The 23,774-nt window shown below is 36.3% G+C and overlaps 1 protein-coding gene and 1 pseudogene across 1 annotated transcript in view; one reads left to right on the forward strand and one right to left on the reverse strand.

The window, feature by feature from the left end:
- POLE2 (DNA polymerase epsilon 2, accessory subunit) overlaps window positions 1-23,774 on the reverse strand; it is a 53,938-nt gene that overhangs the window by 26,536 nt on the left and 3,628 nt on the right. The window contains exons 3-7 of the mRNA XM_036736715.1: window positions 23,012-23,087; window positions 19,525-19,602; window positions 18,896-18,989; window positions 10,704-10,778; window positions 3,579-3,662 (exon numbers count right to left, since the gene is read on the reverse strand). Coding sequence (XP_036592610.1) covers window positions 3,579-3,662; window positions 10,704-10,778; window positions 18,896-18,989; window positions 19,525-19,602; window positions 23,012-23,087 — 407 coding nt within the window. The remainder of the gene's footprint in view (window positions 1-3,578; window positions 3,663-10,703; window positions 10,779-18,895; window positions 18,990-19,524; window positions 19,603-23,011; window positions 23,088-23,774) is intronic.
- On the forward strand, window positions 76-596 carry LOC118828379 (annotated as a pseudogene).

The raw sequence follows: 23,774 nt of genomic DNA on the forward strand, positions 1-23,774 counted from the left end.
GCACTGCCACTTCTAGAGTTCTGTACATAGCCGCTGCCACCTGGGGCTCATACTGCCCAGAATAGCCAGGTAGGCATGGTGCTGCTCATGGCACCGCTGAGGGTGTGCACCTGCATCACCGACTGCTACTGGCAGGTCTAGGACATGTTGCAGTACACCCAGCACTTTTGGGGAAGGAAGAATCAGTGTTACAGGTTGGCTGTCAGGGCTGTGAATGGAATAGAGCCTTCATGAAATGTACCAATGCCAGGAGATTGAAGAAGAGGAACATGAGAATGCTTTGGATTAATCGAATTACAGCTGCTTTCCAAGAACATGGTTTGAAGTATCCATCATTTATTAACAATTTGATCAAGTGTTAGGTGGAGCTCAACAGGAAAGTCCTTGCTGACCTGGCTATTTATGAACCCAAGACTTTTAAGTCTTTGGCTGCTTTGGGCAAGAGGAGGAGAGAAAAAGGCCTTGCAGCCACTGTGGGAGACAAGAAGAAGCTGATGGGGATCTTTTCCTGGATGGTGATTTCCAATGAAGGCGATGGAGCCGTGGCGGCCACCGCCACTGCTGCTGCCAGGGTGCTTTGCCCAAGGAAGAACTAGGGGCAGGGTAAGAACTTCCCCAAGCTATTCAAGTTCTTTGGTAAACATGTCTTTTCACATTTTAGGAACACGACAAGGGAGGTAGCTAGGTAGGAGGATGGGGAAACCCTTTTCACACTGGAAACCCTAAAGGATTCATTTAGCATGTGCTTTAAACAAGGGGCAGACTTTAAAATGTATTTGGGAAGAGATTATAAAATAAAGTTTTTATAACAAAAAAAAAAATAGTATTTACTGCTGCCTTATTGCCTTTAGGATTAAATAAAACTCCTTCACTTGGCATTTAACGCCCTTCACAACATAACCTCAACCTACTTTTGCAGCCTCATACATCAACCCCCTTCTCACTCTCTATGGTCCTGCCAAACTGGTCTTCTTGCTGTTCCTCACACTCATAACACCTACCACCATTTCCATGCTTCTGTATTTGCCATCCCCTGGGCTTAAAGTGTGTTCTCTTCTCACCTCGGCCTCTCTGAATCTCTTCCTTCTTTTAAGACTCAGCTCAGGCACTGCCTTATACATGAAGTTGTTCTGTCCCTCTACCTTTGCTGCCTCCCTCTCCAAACCAGCTTGTATTTTCAAAATGGATTTCTATATACTTAACTATGTGCATTCTGTCTTACCTAATAGAACATAAGCTCCTTCAGGGCAGGGACTATTTCATTTTTGTCTTTATGTTTTCAGCCTGGAAGCATGTCAATTATCAATGATTTCAGTGAAGGCTAGAGGACCTTATCCTATCTGTGGATGACATGAAGCTGGGATAGTTATGGGATGGGGCAGTTAATAGATATGGTTACAATCAGGATCAAAAAATCATAATCTTGCTAGAATGATGGGGCACATAATATTCTGGCCCTTAGATGCATAACTCCTGACTACAGTTTCCTGAGCTATAAAATGGGGATAATGTGTATGGTATCTAATTCGTAGCATTGTTATGAGAATTAAACTGAGATAACAAATCAAAGTGATTTGTAAATCTTAAAAAGCAATAAATGCTAACTACTATGTAGAGCCCTCATGGTATAGCAGAAAGAATGCTAAGTTTAACGGTCAGGAGAGACTTATGTCAAATCCTACCTCTGACACTTACTAGCTAAGTGACCATGGGCAAATCACCTAATTTACCTCAGCCTCAGGAAATAGTACTTGTAATGCCAACCTCACGCGGCTGTTGGGAGTGTCAAGTGAGGTTCATAAAATCACTGATCTAGAGCTAGAAGGGATCTCAGAAGGTAAAGTATTATTTAACTATCAGTTTAAGCTCCATTAAGTTGAGTGACCGTGTCTTATTGAAGTTTATTCCACATATTCCCATATGCTTCATAATATCCGTAGAATTAGGTGAGATAAAATTGAATAGGGACAAATATAAAATCCTACATTTCCCTTTCAAAAAATCAGCTGTGTAAGTACAGAATGGGGAAGAGGTGGGCAGACAGTAGTTTATATTGAAAAAGGCTTGGGTTTTTAGTGAACTGCAGGTTAAAATATCAATCAACATAACCATTAGAATCTTAAGTACTCTTAAGCTGCCCTGATAGAAATATAATAGCTCAAACTTAAATCAAAGGAAGTAATAGTTCCACCAAACTCTACCTTGACCAAACCACATCTGAAATATTTTGTTCTAGACAACAGATTTTTGGAATAATTTCAAGTCAAAGCACACAAAACTTTTGGCATGTGAAAATAAGTTAAAGAAAATATTTAAATGATTGTAACTTATAGAAAAATTTATCTTGTTCTGCTTGATCCCAGGGGACAAAATAAAAGCCAGCAAGTAGAAGTATCAGAAAGGCACATTTCAGCTCAACATATGAAAAACCATTCTAGTAATTTCAAAAATAGAATGGATTGCCATATTAAATAGTGAGTTCCCCATCACTGAAGGTTTTCAAGCCTGGATGACTACTTTTCGAGGATGTTATAAAGGGGATTAAAACTTCAAGTAGGAAATGGACTAGATGATTTCTCAGGTCCTTTCAGCTATAAGATTCTATGCTATGAAACTTCAAGTGTCATGTATGGTTATTAAGGAAACTCCTGTTATATTTTTCTTGGATAATAGCTTGCACATTTCATTTTCTCCTCAAAGCCACCTTCAGAGGAAGGTATCATTTATTACTCAGTTTTATAGAAGAAACAGAGGGTCAAAATGGTTGAGTGACTAACCCATAATCATACAGCTAGTAAAGTATTTGTAAATACTATCTTTTTTATACCACAGGTATCAAATTCACAGCCAGCAAAACTCCCTATTGCTGACCTAGCTAGATTAAATGTAACTGAGAAATGTTTAACAAAATGAACAAAAGTACAATACAACATAATGTTAATTTGTAGTTTTCTAAGTCAATATGCAGTCCACAGGGATTCTTTTCTATTTGAGTTTACTTTACATTGCTTTATACAAACTGCCTTTACTCTAGATAGATAATACTGACAGTACATCTATAGCTAATTCCTATGTGTTTCTTGTATTCCAAGCACATACTAGTTTTAATTTTCTTAATTCAGAAAGCATGGACTACATAGGGGAGAGACAACAGCTCTACATGTCTAGTGAGCGGGGTTCAACACTTTTGATATGTAACTTAATCTCACTGGGCCTCCTTTTCCTTATATGTAAAATGAAAGAATTGGTCTAGATCTCTCAGGTTCTTTCTATCCTTGACATACTATAAGTCTAGTTTCTGCTTCTCAATGTGAGAAAAGTGAGATAGTTTAAAAAATTCTAACAACATTTTATTATTCTTCCATACCAGTGATTAGCTCAGTTAGGATCTTGTAGTATCTCAGTTCTGGATACTTTATAATCAATTTTAAGAAGAAAAGGTTAAGTAACAGATACATGAGAGAAAGAAAAGAAAGAACTATGAGCTATGTAGAAGGGTTTTGTACAACTGACATTTTTTAAAAAAAAGTTTCCCTAAATCAGAAAGCTCAATATAAAGCAGTTTAAGTTTAACCTACCTCTTTCATTTGGGTTATCATCCCAAGAACAATCACTTCTCCAATTTTGGCTGTACTGCCCAATAAGGTTTCTATTGTTTTAAGCTAGAAGAAAAAAAAATTTCTCAGATTTACAAATACACGCATTCCAGAAATTTACTTCTAAAAGCTAAATGTTTTATACAATATTGACAAATGATCATTAAAATTCTATGATAAGCTATTTTTAAAAAATCCTAAACCTGCACTAAGACTTTTTAGGACACTGTATAATTCATGTCCATTTAAAAATTTTTAAGCGCATTCCAATGCCCTCAAAAAAATTTTAGTCCAATGTCTCAACATCACGTGAAGGTGATCTTGGATTCTCAAAGGCTATTGCTGCTTTTGTCCTTTGTTCTCAATTGGAAAGACTTCAATAGAATTCTCAGCAATAGAATGTATTTGATTTTTGATCATAGTTAGTACAAACAATCTTATCAATAGCAGGCTGCTCATTGGTGAAAAATTCTTTGGCTACAAAATGGTGCTTAATTTTGTGCTTCTTTACTAATGTTGGCAGTAGAAGAGGGTGCTAAGAATTATAGAGACCATCTATAAACATTAACTTACAAAATAACTGACAATTTTGAAAGAATGATTTTCAAGGAAGAATGGCGGCAAAAGCATAGAAAAATATCAGACATTATTAGTACAAAAAAGGCCAACTATAAGAACATCAATAACTACCTAACTATAAGCCTACTTTCCTGTCTACATAAACTTTTTATGAGAATAATTTACACATGCATAGAACACATCCTTTATAGGGTTATTAGAAGGGAACTGACAGATGTTTGCAAGTGATATTCTAGAGATCACATTTACTATTGCAAAACTGAATGAAAGATGCAGAAAATACTACAAGTTCCTATTGCATTTACTATTTATTGATTGAAACTCTCTTCCAACAAGCTATCTGCCATGCATATATAAAAATTATACAAGATTTCTTTCAAAGACTTAACAGACAGAACCTGTCTGATGATCTTCTAATCATTAATATCAAGCAAAGAATAAAATAGGGAAATATAGGATTGCCAAAGTCATTTTCCACCATGTAGAGAGCCAGCAGAGTCCAATTCAAAGCAGGATCAACTCTAAATGATAAGGTCTATCAAATGTTCTGGTTCATGGATGAGTCATCCTGATTGGGTCCACTACATATTTATGTTACATAATCTCAACTAGACCCTCACTATGGCAATGCAATCTTTTTACATCTCCCTAATCAATTCACTACCCCATTGATCACAGTAGCTTTTCCAAATCCTTTCATCCCTCCTCAAACCTTTCTTTGCTTCCCCTCTATCCTCCTTCAGCTTAGAACTTTTGTTCCTCTTTCACTGAAAAAAATTGAAGTCCTTTGCCAAGTCCTCCCTTCCCATCCCACTCCTCATTCTTACATGACTCACATTCTTCCCGTCTCTATCTCAGTAACTACTGTCTCATAGGAAGAGGTGGCTCTTCTTCTTGCTAAGGCAACCTCCCCTGCATGTATAAGTCATTCTATTCTATTCAGTCATCTCCAGTAGATTTCCCCTCTATCATTCCTACTCTCTCATTTATCTTCAATCTCTTCCTGTCTATTGGCTGCTTCTCTACTGCCTACAAACATGTCTCCTCTATTCTCAAAAAACTTTCACCGTTTCTATCTCCACTAGCTATCTTCCAATATCTTTCCTCTCTTTTGAGGATAAGCATTTTGAGAAGTTCATCTACAAACAGTGTCTCCACTTCCTTACCTCTTACTCTCTTAACTCTCTCTAGTATGGCCTGTGATCTCATCATCAAACTAAACCTGCTCACTCAAAAATTATAAGTGATCTCTTAATCTAATGGCCTTTTAAAAATCATCCTCACTGACCTCTGTAACAGTAAACAAAGTGGGATTTTTGCTGGATTCAATGTGCATTGGGTTCTAGCCAATCAGAAGTGCATGAGTTTCAGCCAATCAGAGACTTCCATGTGGCTCTAGACAATCAGACACCACCAGCTAGAACTGTATACAGTATGTCCCTAAAGTCTGGACACATAGGAAATCTCATTAATCGTTTCACCAAAGACTGTTGTTCAGCGACTTCTTTTTCTGGCTTTTGCTAAACAAGAAGGTGTACTCAATTAAAATCACATATGCAACACACTTGATTTAATGCATAAAGAGTGAATGTGCTAAAATTGACAGCAATGTGGAGTTTTTGTATCGAGTTCATGGGAATCTTGCAAAGCACATTAACCTTTGCAACACAAATGATGGAAATCATATCGAAGATGTTATTTGTTAATATTCCAACTAAATAAAATGTTGTTGAAAATTTCATTCATTTCATTTCTTGAAAATATGCATTTCTACCTATGTGTCCAGACTTTAGGAACACCCTGTATAAGGAGAGCTCAGAGTGTGAGAGAAGCAGACATAGAGAAGGTGTTGAAGAGAAGACATCGAAGGAGCTCTCAGTGTTGAGAAGAGAAGAAGAAGAATAAGCTTTGAGCTAATAGCTGAGAGGAAGCCTAAAAGAGCTGGGAAGAGCCTCTGAGAGCACAGAGGAGAGCCTCCAAGAATGCAGAGGAGACCTCTAAGAGAGAAGAGAAGCTGTTAAAGTGAACTGAGCTGTTGACACAAGGCCTCTGGCCTTTGGGGGTGAATTGGGATGGTGTTGCTGTTGGTATGTGTTGCTGCCCTGTTAGGTTTCATTTTCACAGGGATAGAAGCTGCAGGCAGGAACCCCTGGAGCCTGCTGTGGGGCAGGAGCAGGAAGAATTTGGAGTAGAGCAGTCCCCATGAGCTGAGATCTGGAGCAGGAGTGGAGAGCTGCCTATGTGTGAGTCCAGGTGAGAGACAGGAGCAGTCAGCCCACAGAGGAAGAGATATGGAACTTAAAAGTTGCCCTAGGGTCAAGATGAAAAGAAGACTTTGCTTGGACGCCAGGTAATGATTAAGGATGTGTTGTGCTAGGTAAGACCCTAGCCTGGGGCGGCCTGCTGTGTAAATGAGTGATTTGGGAATGCAATAATATACACAATGGAAGGTGATGTTCTTACTGTAACCTAGAGGTAGATATGAGATATATGATATACTGAATGATATGAGATATATGAATGTTAAATGATATACTTTGCTTAAAGATGTTATGAATGTTATGCTTTAACTTAACAGTGTTTGGTTTGATTACTGAATAAATAGAGTTCATTATGCTGTGCGACTGAACCCCTGAAATTGTTCACAGCAGCGGTCCTCAGATGTGCTGCCGTGATTGGCAATCTCTATAGCTTTTAATATTGCCAGTCACCCTCTTCTACTATATTAATCACTCTCTTCTATCCAGGTTTCTGTGACACCATTTTCTCCTGGTTCTCTTCCTATCTATCTGGTCCTCCTCAGTCTCTTTTGTGGGATTTTTATTCAGATCACAGCTGCTAATTATGAGTGTTCCCTAAAACTCTATCCTGGGCCCTCTTCTCCTTCTATACTATTTTGCTTGATGATCTTACCTGATCCCATGGATTCAATCATTATCTTTATGCAGATGATCCTTAGATTTATTTATTTATCCAGCCCTCACCTCTCTGATGACCCTCCAAATGGTACTAGATATCTTGAAATGGATGTTCTGTGGATATCTCAAACTCAACATGTCCAAAACTGAACACATTATCTTTCCCCAGAAACCCTATTACTACCATCCTTCCAATCACCCAAGTTTACTACCTAGGTATCATTCTTGACTCCTCATTAACCCCTTATGTCGATCTGTTGCCAAGGCCTGTCAATTTATAACACCTCTTATATGTGCCTTTCTCTTTTCTGACACTGACATCACCCTGGTCTAGGAACATGTCACATCATGCCTGGACTATTGAAATAGCCTGCTGGTGGGTCTCCCTGCCACAAGTATCTCTCTATTCCATCCCATCATCCACTCAGCTGTCAAAGTGATCAAATACCACCCCACCCCTCTACCCCCTACATTCATTAAACTTCAGTGCCCTTCCCATACCCTCCAGGATTAAATATAAAACCCTCTGGTCTTCAAAGCCTTCATAACCTGATCCCTTTTTATACCTTTCCAGTTTTCTTACAGTTTATTCCCCTCTGTGTACTCTGTGATCAAGTAATGTTGGTATCCTTGCTGTTCCCTGCGCAAGATAGTGCATTTCCCAACCTCAGGCATTTTCACTGGCTGTCCTCATGCCTGGGAGTCTCTCCATCTTCTGTCTCCTGGCTTCTCTGGCTTTGTCCAAGTCTCAGTTAAAATCCCATCTTCTTCAAGAACCCTCTCCTGATCCCCCTTAATGCTAGTACCTTCTCTTTGTTGATTATCTCCAATTTATCCTGACTATAGATTGTTTATACATAGTTGTTTTCCTATTGTCTCCTCCACTAGACTGTGAGTTCGTTAAGAATGGGGTGTGGTAGGGGGTGTGTGGAAGTGCTGTTTTTGCCTTTCTTTGCATCCCCAGTGCTTAGCACAGTTCCTGGCACATAGTAGGCACTTAATAAAGGAAGAAGGGAAGGCTTCTACAAATAGACATTAAATTGAGCCTGGAACTAAACAAGGGGAGAGAGGGCTGGATTACTTTTAGAAAACTGCAATATTCTTTTTAACAAGGTCAACCTTCTTCTCCCTGAAACAAGGGCCCATCTTTTTAATACCAATCATCTTCTTGTTGTATGGCTGCAAGTCACAGAACAATGCCTCCAAAGAGTTAAAATTGAAATAGAGAACAGCATAGTGGATATTAATAGACTAGAATACATTAGAAAGTATTATGAAGGAGAAACAGTGTAAAGGATGTCATCAAAAATATACAAAGAAACCAACATCATACATCACATACTACAGTGAGATAAAAAATGGATGGGTAACCTGAATACAAAAAGTCACACCATAAAAAATTAAGAGAACCAAAGCAGGTGCTTTTTACAATTACAGCTAGGGGGAGCATTCTTAACCATACGAGAAAGTCATAAGCACAAAATATAAAATAGATAATCTGAATCACATGAAATTGAAAAACGTTCGTACAGTGCAATTAGGTTAAGAAGGAACATGGTCACCTGGAAAAAATATGAAATATCTCTAATAAAGGTCTGATGTTAAACACACACACACACACACACACACATACATACACACACATCAATAGATAGCTAGAACACAAGTAAATATATAAGGTCAAGAGTCATTCCCCAATGGATAAGTGGTTTAAGGACATAAACATACAAATCTCAAAAGAACTGCAAATTGTTAACCCTATGAACGGCTTTTCCACTATAAGAGAAATGAAAATGAAACAATTCTGAGGTTTCACCTTACATCCAACAAACTGGCAAAGTTAAAAAACAAAAGGTGAACTAGAATCGTCAATATGATTTGATCTCACCATTACGGAAAGCACTTTAAAATCATACTTTAAAAAATGACTAGGATGGTTATACCCTTTGACTCAGAAATCCCTATGCTGAGCATATATGTGATAAAGTCAAATATAGAAAAAAAGGGCTATATACACCACTCTTATGAAAGCAAAGAGTTAGCAACCAAGTTGATACCCATTAATTAGGGAATGGCTAAACAAATTAAAGTATATGAAAGTAATGCAATATTATGGTGCAGCAAGAAAAGATGGCTATGAAGAATAACAAAGTGAAAAGCAAAGTTAAGTAGAACCAAGAAAAAAAGAAAAAACTACACAGTGACTATGACATAAAAATAATTAACAACAGAAAATCAAAATTGAATACTGTGTAATTATAATGATCAAGCCTGGCAACAAAGAATAGAAAAGTGGCCCTGCAGAGTGGGAACTATAGGTGTGGAACACACTGCATTTCCTGTCAGGACTGGTTGATGTGCTAGTTAATTTTGCTGGACTGGTTTTTTCCCCCTTTTTCTTTTCTGTTATAAGTTATAGCTCTTTAGGGAAAGGCAAGGGAAACTATGTTGGGAAAGGAAGTTGATATAAAAATAAAAGATGGCAATAGCAATTAAAGAAAAAACAAATATATGAATGAAAAAGAAAATGGCCTCATCATGGATTAAGAGCCATCCTATGTGCTTCCACGGTATTCTTGTGATATTAAGGCAAAATGAGGAAGACTCACAGAATGGTGGGTATTACTTGTAGTAAATTTATGGTTAGACATGGACAAATCACACAGGATAGGTAGGTGTGAAAGTGCTGTATAATACATATTAGTTGGAAGGATTTAAATAAGATCATGGATCCATTTGAGTATACGTTGAACTCTAATAGCTAAAGCAGTAGCTTGACAATAGATTACTAGCAGCTTTAAGTATTTCTTAATAGTGAATTAAGCAACATTTTATAAAATGACTTATCATACATGAAGAATTAATGAATCAAATAGAAATACAAACCTGTATGTGGAATAATCTTACCCACTCACAACCTTGCAAATAGCTAGGGTATGAATTACTAGGAGTAACAGGTATATTGTAAAAATAATTTATTTTAGTATCTACATACTTACTGGATGTGGGTGGGTTAATATGGGATATTTTCAGAAAAGCTGTGATAGTTACATAGTTATAAGTGAAATCATATCATATTTCAATGAGGATAAGTACAGAATGGTATTTTCTAAATACCATTCTTTTTTCTCTTTTTTTCACTTTTCTAAAATCTGACCAAGAAAGAGTAGTCCACTTTTGAGCAACAATACAAAGGGAAACTTAATAAGACTTTAGAGAGGCAACAAATACAATATAATTTCATTTAAATTGATTTAAAATTACTATGCAATGTTTTAGACAAGCCAAAGAGAGGACTCCAAAGTATTTCAGGACTCAGCATTCAAGTTTCACAGATATACTCACTTCAAGAGTACATGTTGGTAAGTGATAGCATTTTCCAAAACTCCACAAATGAATTTGGTCTCTACTAAACTCTTCTAATATACCTTAAGGCTCTAATATGAACTCTCACAATTATAATTCTGCCTTCTCTTCATCTTAATGAACTGGGCGACATGACTAGTGTGTCATTCAATTTCGCTTAGAATTCAAGAAACAAAAATAAAGCATGAATAAGTAGAAAACCTACTCATTCACTCACCCCAAATTTCTAGTAAAATATTCTAACCTGAAATTTGCTTCTTCTTTCATCAGGATGGGCACCTGTTGCCAGAGGAGTAAACAATTCATGTCTTTGGATTCTCTATGGAAAAAAGATGTACTTGGGTTAATAATGCAGACATTTTTTAATCCTTGAGATTCATCAAAGTAATTTTCTTAAAAATTATTTTATTATTGGTATTATTCACAATAACTGCAACAACCCTAAAGGTGTAAACCTTGGGGAGGAAAAAACTCTGGTAAAATACAACAGTAAATCTTATTACCATACTGTTCAATTTAAAGGATTAAGGGAAATATCTATTGCTTCTTTCAATTAACAACTGTTAAATTTTTTCAAGGAATGTACTTTGTAGGGGACTTTGAAAATTTCTACTGCATCAAAATGAAATGAATTAAAATTGTTTTTGAACAAAATAAAACTGCTATTACTTAGCATTAATGAAAGCTTGCTAAATTTGCAATTCCAAATAATTCCAATAAGTTCAAAGAACTCAAGAGAATTAATTGCCTGGCTTATCTGACCTACACTAATGTTCAGCTCTCTAAAGCTGACTGAAAATATGCTAAATGCCTCAGCTGTTGCAGAAGAAATAACTACTACTAACTTTGTTTTTTAAAGCCTCTATTTCTCTAAAACAAAGGCTTATCATCCTTTGCTCCTTGTAATATTCAGTCGTGGAGTCTGGGCCTCATAAGATTTGTTTTGGTCAAATCTGGCCTTGAGCTGGATAAAGAATTGTGAAAGAAGTTTGGAGTGTGAGAAGAATGTGAGTTAGAGAGAAGAAATGCGGGAGTATCTGTAGAGATAAAGGAGAAAAAGGAGATGAAAAGACCTAAGCAGAAGGCCCTGAAGAGGACAAAAAAAGAAAAGCAAAAGGACTTCAGTTAAAGAAGAATATGAACTGAAATAGTCACAAAAATAATCATATCCTATTGCCCAATAATTCCCCTGTTGGGAATATACCCTTAAAGTACTATAAAATAACAACAACAAAGAGCTACTCCTGAAAACAGGATTAATATAATTGGAAAGTGAGGGGATACCCATTAGTTGTTGTTTGTCCTTCATTATGACCAATGACACCAGAAAGGTGATGACTTGTAAGTGAATTGGATTTAAGTGAGGAAGGGCTGTGCAAAGTCATGAGCCTCATTCTCTCCTTCAGAGTCATCTAGGTCCAGTGGCAGGATCAGGACAACTGAAGATGACCCTGATGCAATGGGAAACCTTGGCCTTTTTAAGCTAAGGTCTTTTGCAGGTCTCAGTTTGAGTAAGGCAATGCCCATTCAGTGATTAAGGCTAGGTAAGAAATGGGGCAAAGAATGGCTTCTTTCAATTAGTTAAAAAAAGAAAAAAAAGACAAACCCAAGCTGGGAGGGGAAGACTCACAAGGTTTTGGTTAAAACAAAAACAATTGCTATTTACACTCACTCTGAGCCGTCAGAACCCAAACAATGAGCAAGTGAGGCTTGGGCTGGGACCTATTGTTGGCCTATCAATGACAGCCAGAGTGATCTGAGTTTAAGGCATGATCCTTAAGAAAGAAATCTAGCCCATAAACCCCAATATATTTTGTGAGGTTTTAGCTATCAAAATTTATATTCCTTTGGGCAGAGCACCCACAGGTAAGGGTATAATCCCCTATGTGGACAGAGAGAGAGGAAGGAGAGAAGGGAGAAGACAGGGAAGGAAGGGAGGGAGGAAGAGGAAGAAAGGAGCAAGGAAGGAGGGAGCATTGTCCAACTGAAACTGGCCAGCTGGGTCTCCAGTGGGGCAGCTACTACTACTTTGTTTGTCCTTATTTCTCCAAAAGGACCAATGCCATCAGGAAGGTGATATTCTGACTTGCAAGTGAATTGGATTTAAGTGAGGCAGGGCTGTGCAAAGTCACCAGCCTTACTCTCTCCCCCAGAACCATCTGGGTCCAGTGACAAGATCTTAAGTCTCAGTTTGACTGAAGCAGCTCCCATTCAGTGATTAAAGAGAGGGTTCTCTTGTCAAATGGACTAAATTTTCTCATTAAAGTAAAAGATGAAGTCCTCACCTGAGAGAGATGGGGGAAGTAGAGGTGTGGGAGGCTTGAAATAGCTTTTGAGATATGGATACAAAGAGGAAACAATAAAAGGATTGCCTTGCTTGGTGAGGGCCCAGTCAAAGCTCAATTCATAATGTACCCAGTCAGAAGAGTTGTATGGCTTTCTTCAGCTCCATTCAGCAGCACAAATAGGGGGATAGGAGGTGGAGGAGAAAGAAGGGGAAATAAAAAGAGAAGAGATGGGAGGGAAAGAAAGGAGGCACTATGCTAAGTGCTTTACCAACATGATCTCTTTTGATCCTCATAAGAATGATACTCATTTTACAGTTGAGAAAACAGGCAGACAGAAGTTAAGAGACTTGCCCAGGGTCATGCAGTAAGTATCTGAGGCTAAATTTCAATTCAGGTCTTCCTGACTCCAGACTCAATGCTCTCTATTGTGTCACCAAGATGCATCATCCAGGGCTAAGGTTTGGCAGAGCAGTAAGACAAGTCAGTGAGAAATTTAAAAGAAAACAGTATAGAATTCAATTGGCTGACTAGTTGGGGTCAAGATTGTAAAGGGAGGAAAGTAAAGTAAAATCAGAAAAAATGGTTCATTATAGAACCAGAATCCACAAAGGCATAGTGAAAAGGATGGAGAAGTCTGAAGAGGGAAATAGGTAAGTTAGTGTTGAGGAGAATGAGGTTAATAATCTGGGAGGTAGGGCTAGAGATAGTTTGTTCCTCTACAGCTGGAGAGAAATAGGGCAAGAAACAGAATTCTACTGAGGGCTTGGAGGGAGTGCCTGAAAAGTTGCAGTGATACATCAATAAATGGCTACTGAACAAGGTTAATTGGTTTACTAGTATTCAATATTAGGTTTCCATTCAGCAACCAATTTTTAAAAAGAAATACAGAAGATGGATCCAAAGGGCAAGTAACAGAGGGTTAATACAAGAACACTATCATAAATACTAAAACTATTTAATATATACTGAGGCTGGCAATGAAAGCTATAGACACCAAAAAGAGTTTAGAGGATGCTTTATGGGAGAAATAAAAAGGATAAGAGAAGGGAATAGGGCAGATGAGGACAGATGAGACAATGATAAAAAGAGAAGAAAGAACTATTCAATTTCTATTTTGTTTGTGCTTTATAAAAGTGGTCTTTGGGCTGGAAAGGACAAACAAAAATGTCTAAGAGACATTACTGGCCTACTGTAGCAGAAACCTGAGATAAGCAAAGAGAAAGTAGATAAATATTACCTTTCCTTAATAAATTTGTTACTTGGCCCAAAAGAACTACATTCTAGGATAATGATACAATATGCAAATGTGACAGATGAAACACTGTCGATGTTTTCTGAAAAAAATTAAAGGAAACAGGAGAGCTACCATAGGATTCAATTAAGAGAAATATTGTCTCAATTTTCAAATGAGAGAATCGAATCTGTAAACTATAGGCTGTTGGGCTAGTTTTTGATTTCTGGCAAAATTTTACAAAGTACTATTAAAGAGATGGTTAACAACTATCTAGCAAAGTAAGAATCAATGAAATAAAGCCAGGATATTGGGCATCATCCAGAAAAAGTCATGACAGATTAACCTCAGGGGCATGTTGTAAATATAGTTTACCTAGATTTTAGGAAGCCTTTGACAAAGTCAATCATACTGTTCTTATGAAAAACATGGATAGGTGTGGACTAGATGATACTAGAGTTACATGGATTCAGAATTAGTTGAATAGCCAGATCCAAAAGGTAGTCAGTCATTAGTGGGAATATATCCACTTGGAGTAAGGTCTCTAGTGGAATGCCCTGTGCTATTTAGCTTTTTATTCAATAATTTGGATAATGGCAGACATTGTGTGCTTATTAAATTTGCATATATCACAAAGCCTGGAAGGTGTATCAAATACATTGGATAAATGAATTAGGATCAAAAAATATTTTAACAAACTAAGATGTGTAGTTAAATATGTAAAATGAAATTTGATGGGGAAAATGGTTACACTTGGGTTAAAACAATCAACTTTACAAATTACAGGGGAAGATGAAACTAAAGAGCAATTTATCTGAAAAAAGATCTGGGAATTTTAATAAACTTAAAGCTCAATGAGACAATAGTAATATATGACAGCCAAGAAAACTAATACAATATTAAGCTTCACCAAGAAAGGTATAGCCTCCAGGAATAATAAAGTCAAAGTGTATGCTGTCTTAATACTGTTTTCAATTTCTGGGCATCACATTTTAGGAAGGACATCCATAAGTCAGAAAGCCTCTAAAAGAAATCAATAAAAAGGGGGAAGAACCTTGCAAATATGCCCTGTGAAGATTTGTTGAAGGAACTAAAAAATTTAACCTGAAGCATAGACGACTTTGGAGGAAATATGATAACTATCTTCAAGCATTTGAAAGACGGATAAGACTTGCTCTCCTTAGCTCCAGAGGACAGGACTAGAAACAAAGAGTACAAGTTGCAAAGAGGCACACAGAACAATTAGATATCTAGGAGTGGTATGGGCTATGCATTCCCCCTCCTGGGAATTTTGAAGTAAAGGCTTGATGACCCAGTGTCAAGCAAATTATAGAGGAATTCCTCCTCAGGGATGGAACGAAGCAGATGGCCTCAGAGGTCCCTTCCAAACCTGAGATTCCATAATTCTTTGACTTTTCATACATTGTAATAAAATCCTTTTCAACATACCTAACATAAGGTTAATGACTGCTTGAATGTGACAAGTGATGGAGAACTCACTAATAAATGAGTCATCCTATTACACAGAGGTGTCAGAAATATTTTCCTGATATTGTGATAGACATATTTCATGTAGTTTTAGAAACTCTCTCTCTCTCTCTGTGAAATTTCATGGCAGTTTAAAGATTGAACAGGAAATTCTCATGTGAGCCATGAGATCAAAATAGAATAAGAAGAGCAACAGTCTTTATTAAGTAAGTCTCAATTTAAATTTTATTATCAAACCTAAATATTAATTATTTCAGTGTTACCTAGTAAATATTCCATTTTAATAAATAAAGGAAAATGATTTGCCAAAGATGGAAGGAGTTGAATAATTTTTGCCAATTCACTTAATAGGGAGGAGGAACAAGCATTTTTTAAGCACCCATATGCTAAGCACTATTCTAAGCACTCTACTTCACAAACCTCTCCTTTGATCTTCACAGTAACCCTAGGAGGTAAGTGCTATTGTCAACACTTTACAGTTTAAGAAATTCAGGTAGACTTAAATGACATCTCCAGGGTCATATAGCTAGTGTCTAAGTCTGGATTTGAACTTAGGTCTTAGTAACTCCAGGCCCAGTGCTCCATCTACTACGCCACCTAGATGCCTCTGTTTCAGTTAGGAAATCTGCATTTCTGAAAAAGCATTTTGGTCTAGAGGGTTTCTATCATACATGACCTCAGAAAATAGAAGCATCATGTATACCAGAATGAAGACCATGTGGACCAGTTCTCATGTTCCACTTTTTTTCAGGCTATAGTCATGTTCACAATGAATGGAGTGAAAAAAATAACTCAGTCACCAAGCATTTATTAAGTGGATACTATGTAATAGGCACCCCAGTACTAGGGAATAAAAAGGCAAAAATAAAATAGTATCTGCCTTAAAAAGCTTACATTCTAACATGGGAGACAACATGTATATACGTGGGTACATACGAAGCGATACAAGGATCCTCTCCACAAATTTACCTTGTATTTATCTTGAATATATTTTCTTTATTCTTATAGGAGTTTATAATTGGTACTAGATGTAATAAATAGGGAACCACTAGAGTTTATTGAGGGGAGAGGGGGGACAACATGGACAGATTAATTACAAGGAAAATCGCTTTGGCAACTGTGTAGAAGATAGGTTAGAATAAAGTTGGACTTGAGGCAAGGAGAGAAATTAGGAGGCTACTGCAAAAAAATACAGTGAGGGCCTGAGCTAAGACTGTAGCTTGAGTAGAAAGAAGAGAACAGATGTGAGAGATGTAAAGATAGGGGGAAAAAATCTGGAAATTAGTTAGAAAGATGAGTAAGGCGTTGATACAATGACTCCAAGGTTGCAAACCTGTGTGACTAGAGGATGGTCATGTCCCTAACAGAAATAGTAAAGTTTAGAAAGGATGCCAGGGATGAATTAGTGGAGAAAAGAGAATGAGTGCTGCTTTCGACTTGTTGAGTTTGAGATGCCTACAGGACATCCAGTTCAAAATGTTCAATAGGAAGTTGGTGATATAGGACCACAGCTCAGAAGATATACATATACAGACACATATGTATATGTATATTTGCATGCATGTGTGTATGTGGAGAGGGAGAGAGAGATGCAGTGTCCCAAAAGTCTTAGTAGAGTTTTAAGCTATTGAAGCTAGTACAGATCTGTACAAGAACACTATATAGATCTTGGATATATCTTCATAGAAATAATAATTAAACCCATAGGAAGTGGTGACATGACCAATTGAGAGAGCATAGAGAAAAGAGGTATAAGACAGAGCCTTAGGATACATACACTATTAGGAAACATCGTGTGAATGAGGATCCATCAAAGAAAACTTAAGAAGTAGTCAGGAAAGCAGGAAGACATCTAAAGCCCAACAGTATCATGAAAACCCAAAGAAGATTAGGAGGAGAGGATAATTAATAGTTTCTAAAGTTGCAGAGTTCAAGGAGGATGAGGACAGAGATAAAGACATTGTATTTGGCAATTAAGAGATCATTAGTAATGAGTGATGGAATTGGAAGTCAGATTGAAGAAAGGAAGAGAAAGCTCATGGCAAATAGACTCAATTTTCTTGGAAAATACAAAGTAGAAGAAGAAGAGCTAGTAACATTTTATAATGGACATAGCATTGTACTTGAAATCAAGAGGCTTGGGTTCTTATTTTAACTGTTACTAATTAGTTTGTAACCATAGACAAATCACTTAAACTTTCTGGGCCTTAGTTCCCTCCTCTGTAGAATGAGGTTGATTGGATTAGATGGTCTCTAAGGTTCCTTTCAGTTTTCAATCCTATGATCCTATAATACCTACTAGAGTGGTTTATATAAAGGGATTAATTAAATATTTTCTGGAGAATAAGAAAAGATGTTCAGATTGCTAAAGTTATAAGGTATTGGTTTTTTTATGTAATATATAGAAGGAACAAGCTAATTTTATTTTTAAAAATCAACTTGCCCTACTCCAATAAACTATATAATTTTTAAAGTAGAATTTAATACCATAAATAAAACATTTTCTGGGACAAAACTTGAACAGGGCTTGCAATAAAATTTCAATTTTATAACCATTTGAAACAATATAATGAATACTTGAGTACTTCAAGGATCTATAATTTCACCTGTTATTATTCCCCTCAAGTGATATAGCTCAAAATCCCCTCCATACCTAAGTATGAGTATTCATGATCAAAAAAGATTCAACTCCTCTCTGTGATGAGTATCTTCAAATTTAACTGGTCCTTAGGTGACAGGTATACAGTATGTCCCCAGGATTGTATATTATGAATTCCATAGAATTTTGTTTTTATAATTTTAAAAATTCCTTACTTCAAATATACACAGCTACAAGGAATGAAAGTAAAAGGGACAAAAGGCACAATTGATGCAATCCGTTATCAAGTTTACAATTTATAATAGCAAGTCATCAAATAAATGACCAACTATCTATAAAAAGCTATAAAAAGTACCCTAAAAGATTACTGCAGCACTACGGAATGTTAATTGTGAGAAAACAGATCTAAAAGGGTTAAGTGGGGCAGCTAGGTGGCGCAATGAGTAGAGCACTGGCCCTGGAGTCAGGAGGACCTGAGTTCAAATGCGGCCTCAGACACTTGTATCACCTTGGATAAGTCACTTATCCCCAGTTGCCCTACCAAAAAAAAAAGTAAAAGGGTTAAATGATTTTCCTAAATGTCAGATAGAAAGTCCCCTCTAAAACACAAAATACTAAATGATACATTATAATACATTATCTCTATTGATACATTATTATCTCTGTTATGATACATTATTATGATACATTATTATCTCTATTATTAGAAACCTTAAAATCCTTAAGTATTAATTCCCCAAACTTATCTTTATAAATATGTAATGAAAATTCTCAAGTCAAATTGTAAATACTAATTAACCAAAGACTGCCTGCTTTTTTTTTAAACTCACCTGCTGTAAAACGGTATAACGTTCACGAAACACCTCTGCTTTGTCTCTCGCTTCCCCAAATAAATTTGGTGAAGGGTGACTGGTCATTGATAGCCTGGAAAAAGAGGAATGTCTTTATTCTTTCAAAGCCACTATCTTGTTTCTTAGAAATAGGTACTATATGAAATGAGCACACATAAGTGGACATTTCACAATCTGTGAAAGGTAATATGGTACAGGGAAAGAGCATGGGGCTCAAAAGCAAGAGACATGAGTTCAAGTATTGACTTCCATGGGGAAGTCACTTAACATCTATGAGCCTTAGTCTCTTCATCTGCAAAACGGGGACAGGGTGATAACTCATAGGGTTGATGTCTGTCGAATAAACAAAGCATTTAATAAGCCCTGCAGTTAGAAGGCTTCTAAATAGTTACTAGCATCAGACCTTGGCCCTTTGAAGAATTCCTGAGTCACAGCTTGCCCGGCTCCCCCCTAGTCTTTTTTCTGGCTTTGGTTTACAAAGAGGGCATGAAACAGAGTACACTATAGGGTTGTTGAGAAGAAAAGGTCTTTTTTTTTTTAATCTTCAAGGGCTATATAAATGTGAGGCATTATTCTTTATATGAAAACTAATACTTAAGAAAACTTACGGTAGAAATTTCTTTCTTTCCAGATTATACACAAAGTGTGGAACATCGAATGCTCCAATTATATTAAGAATATGTTCTCTGGGGATAAAACAAAACACAAAATACATAAGACCTTATTAATAAGATTCTACTTCAAAACAGCAACTTGCACCATGAAAAATACTCTCATATATTAACCTTCTTGTTTTTTTCATTTTTTTATATATTTCAACAAGCATTTCTTAAGCACTGATTATGTGCCAGACACCACAGTAAGATCCAAAGATAAAAAGACAAATGAAATATTCCTGTTCTTCCAGGAATGTTCTGAGGGAAATACCATGTACATATTTTAATATAAACAAAATAAATGCCAAAGTAAAGGGGGAACTAGAAAGGCTAATTAGCAGCTGGGAAGAATTAGGAAAAACTTCATATAAGTGGTGTTTGAGCTGAACTTTGAAGGGAACAAGGGGCTATGAGAGGAGGAAGTGCATTCCAGGTGTGACAGCCAGCCTGTTCAAAGACATGGAGATGGGAGATGGAGTATGTGAGAGGTCAGCAAAAAGGCCAGCGCAGCCAGAGTGAAGAGTACATGAAGAGTACTTACACAAAGTAAGGAGTAAATAATATTTAATACGACTAGAAAAGGTTAAATTGGAACCGGATTGTAAAAAGGTATTTGAAGCCAAACTGAGGAGTTTCAACTTGAAACTTGAGGTAAAATCAAGCCACTGCAGCTAATGGATGAAGGGAATAACTTGGTCAGAACTGTGCTTTAGGAAAATCACTTTGGTAGCTGTGTGGAGGAAGGATTAGAGAAGGGTGAGCCTAGAGGCAGAGGCAAATTAGGAGGATACTGCAATATTCCAAGTTGAGGAGTGATGAGAGCACAACTATGGTGGTATCTGTGTGAGTAAAGAAAAAAGGGGTGGGATGCGTAACAGATGTTGTGAACATAAGAGTTGATGAGAGGTAACAACTGATTAGATATGTGAGGCAAGAGTAAGAAGTCAAGAGAATGACTCTGTTTTCAAATGTGAGTGACTAGCAGGATGGTAGTGACCTCAACAGAAATCAGAAGTTTAGAAGAGGAGTGGTTTGGGGGGAAAAATGAGTTCATTTGGATATTCCAAGTCTAATATACAGGTTGGAAATATCCAGTGGATTAGTGGTAATGTGGGAATGGAGCTCAGGACACTGGGGCTACATATATAGAGCTGCACAGGAATGATTAAATCCATGCAAGCTAATGAGGTCACCAAGTGAAAGACAAGAGCCCAAGAGAGAGACTTGTGTCACATAAGAGGGTGTGATAAAGATTAGATGATGTTTTGCAGGCATGAGTGAATTACTTGGGAAAAGCAATAATTCTGATATTTCGTTTTAATAACACTGGTTGACTCTCAAGGCCTGACCTTGATCAGGTAAAATCAGAGTGAGCTGGTTTCCCCACCTGAATGCTACATTTCATTGCTTATGTGTATTTCATTGCTCTCTTTTGTTGTGTTTTTAATTCTGTGGAATGGCTGGTTATTCATGACCAACATGGAAATGTTGTATAGGACCGGGGCATGTATAACCTATATCTATTGCTGGTCGTCTTGGGGAGGAGGAAGGGACAAAAATTTGGAACTCAAAATCTTTCAAATTGTACGGAAAATTGTCTTTTCATATAATTAGAAAAAATAAAATACAATTTTAAAAAAGTGACTGGTTATTACTCCAAGGAATAGTGCAATGCCTGAGTCTCACAGAAAGGCAAAAAGTTACTAATTGTCTATATCCAATGACCCCAATATTGGGCACATACCCCAAAGAAGTCAGATAAAAAGCAAGGCCCACTGTACACCAAAAGGAGCCATAGCAACATTTCTTGTGATAGCAAAGAACCAGAAACAAAATGAGAGGCCATAGATTAAGAAATGACTAAAAAAAGTGTGGCTTATTAATAGAGTGAAATATTGTTACTGAGTAGAAAAAATGACAAATATAAGGAATTTAGAGAAATTGCAAAGATTTACATGAACTTAGACTGAGTAATAACTAAAATAAGTAGAACCAAAACAACAATATCCTCAATGACTGTAACAGTGTAAATGAAAATATCATTTACAAGCTTAATTCTATTGAAAATCCTCAGAACAGAAAATGATGAAACTAGTTAATAGGAAAGAATACTCTTAAACTTATTATATTATATTATATTATATTATATTATACTTATTATAGTAAAGATACCAGATATTTTTATTTAATTGCTTTTCTTTGTTACAAAAGAAAGTTCAATCAGGAGCAGGAAGTTTGGGGTGTTTTCAGTGTTTCAGAAAGATCTGTTTAAAGTCAAAAGGCTTTGATTGTAGGGTTTTATTTTGTTTTTAAAGTAAGGAGGGTGGGGTATGGTTGTCCAGTTGAATTGCCTGAGTTAGACGCTCTAGGAACCTTCCTACCTCAGATTCCCTAATCAGAAAGAAAGTTTCTGATTTTAAATTTTATTTTCCAAATTGATTCCCTTATTTGGTTTTCCCAAGGAGCATTTTTCACTGCAAGTTATTAAATTTCTTTTATCACTTAATTTGAGGTAAGTAAACAGTTTTCTCAAAGCCTAGCCACTGGAAAACTGCCCATACTAATAGAGCACAGGAAAAAAAAAAGGCTTGGAATACAAAGATTCCCACAAATAACACTGTTGAGTTTAGATTTTGGGAGAGCAGTTCAGGCGTTGAAAGAATTCACTCTGTAGCCACTGGGAGCTTTATTTATTGTGTAAGCAAACACGGGTCTCCTTAGCAAGAAAGCTAAGTGAGACCCCAATATTTGGGGAAGTTATGCTTATATAGAGGCTTTAGAATGATGATGTAGTTTTAGAGGTTTTATGGGAGTTAAAGACCAAAGACAGGACAGGATAACATAGGATGAGGGAGACAAAGAGAATTCTTTATGGTTTAAGGATTTAAGGACAGGGGAGGTGGACACAGGTTAAACATTAAAGGACAGGGGGAAACACAGAATAAGGGACACAAAAGAAATTCTTTTGGTATAGGTTCAAGAAGGAAAGGACTTTAGGATGCCTTCAAATTACAGAATAAACTATGGGCTTCACAAAGTATTGAAAAAGCAACCCTTAATATTCTTTTTAACCCTTAGGGCAGTGTTTGTATCCCCATTAACACTAAGAGGTTCTAATTCAAAATTATCAACCTAATGGATAACTTTAATAGCAAATTATCTTTTTGGATGTCTAAACCAACAAAAATAGGCTGCCAGTAAATCGATATAAAAATGTACCTTCTATTTTAAAACGCATATTATACATTAAGATATTAAAAACCTTAAAAATCAAGAAAAATAACAGATGAACAGAATAAAGCCCATCATTTGAATGAAAATGTCTAGAAATAATTGAACCTTTTATTACAGACAATGATGAACATCACTTCTTTTCCTAAGGAAATCAATGAAAATTAATTTTTAATAACTTAATAAAATGATACTTTTGTAAACATACACAGTTTCATCTACTGATTGACTGCATTCCTGGACTGCTGCTTCCACTACAGATCGTTCAATCATATTTGATGACACTGAAAAGACAATTTGAAAGTTACACTTTTTAGATACTTTTGTAATGTTTAAATTTTTTAATCAATATTTTTTCTGAAAAATATTCTTAAAAAATTATTTCAATTTTCTTTTTTTGTTGTTTTTTTTAATTATTTCAATTTTCAAGAAAAATGTTTTAAGACAAGAGTTCTTAAGGACTCTGTGAATTTGGGGTTTATTAAAAATATTGATAACCATAATTTAATATAATTGGTTTCTTTTGTAATGTTATTTTACTTTATACATTTAAAAAGCATTTTTATGATAAGTTCTTTGGCTTTAACAGATTTCCACATGAGTCAATGACACAAAAAAGGTTAAAAGTCCACATCCCACTTGAGTCACAACAGTTTGCTGATTAGTTCATAATAAAAAATACCTGGAGTCATTTTACTCCTATATTATATTTTTAACCACTAAGATATATGAGCAAAAGTGGTTCCATTATATCTATAGATCTTAAAATGAGACATAGAAATTTTTTCCACCTGTGTTGTAACAATGTTTCTGTCACAGATTTGATTCTCTCCCTTCTGCAATAATAGCAATAGGAATAAATGAGAGAGCAGAATCACTGAAGACCACAGCGAGGGACTACAGATTTGTGCCTGTTGTAATGACAACAGCTGATGCACATTTAGAAGGACCAAGATGACAAGCAAAAAGTC

This window comes from Trichosurus vulpecula, chromosome 8, assembly GCF_011100635.1.
Source record: "Trichosurus vulpecula isolate mTriVul1 chromosome 8, mTriVul1.pri, whole genome shotgun sequence".
In the NCBI taxonomy this organism is placed as follows: domain Eukaryota; kingdom Metazoa; phylum Chordata; class Mammalia; order Diprotodontia; family Phalangeridae; genus Trichosurus; species Trichosurus vulpecula.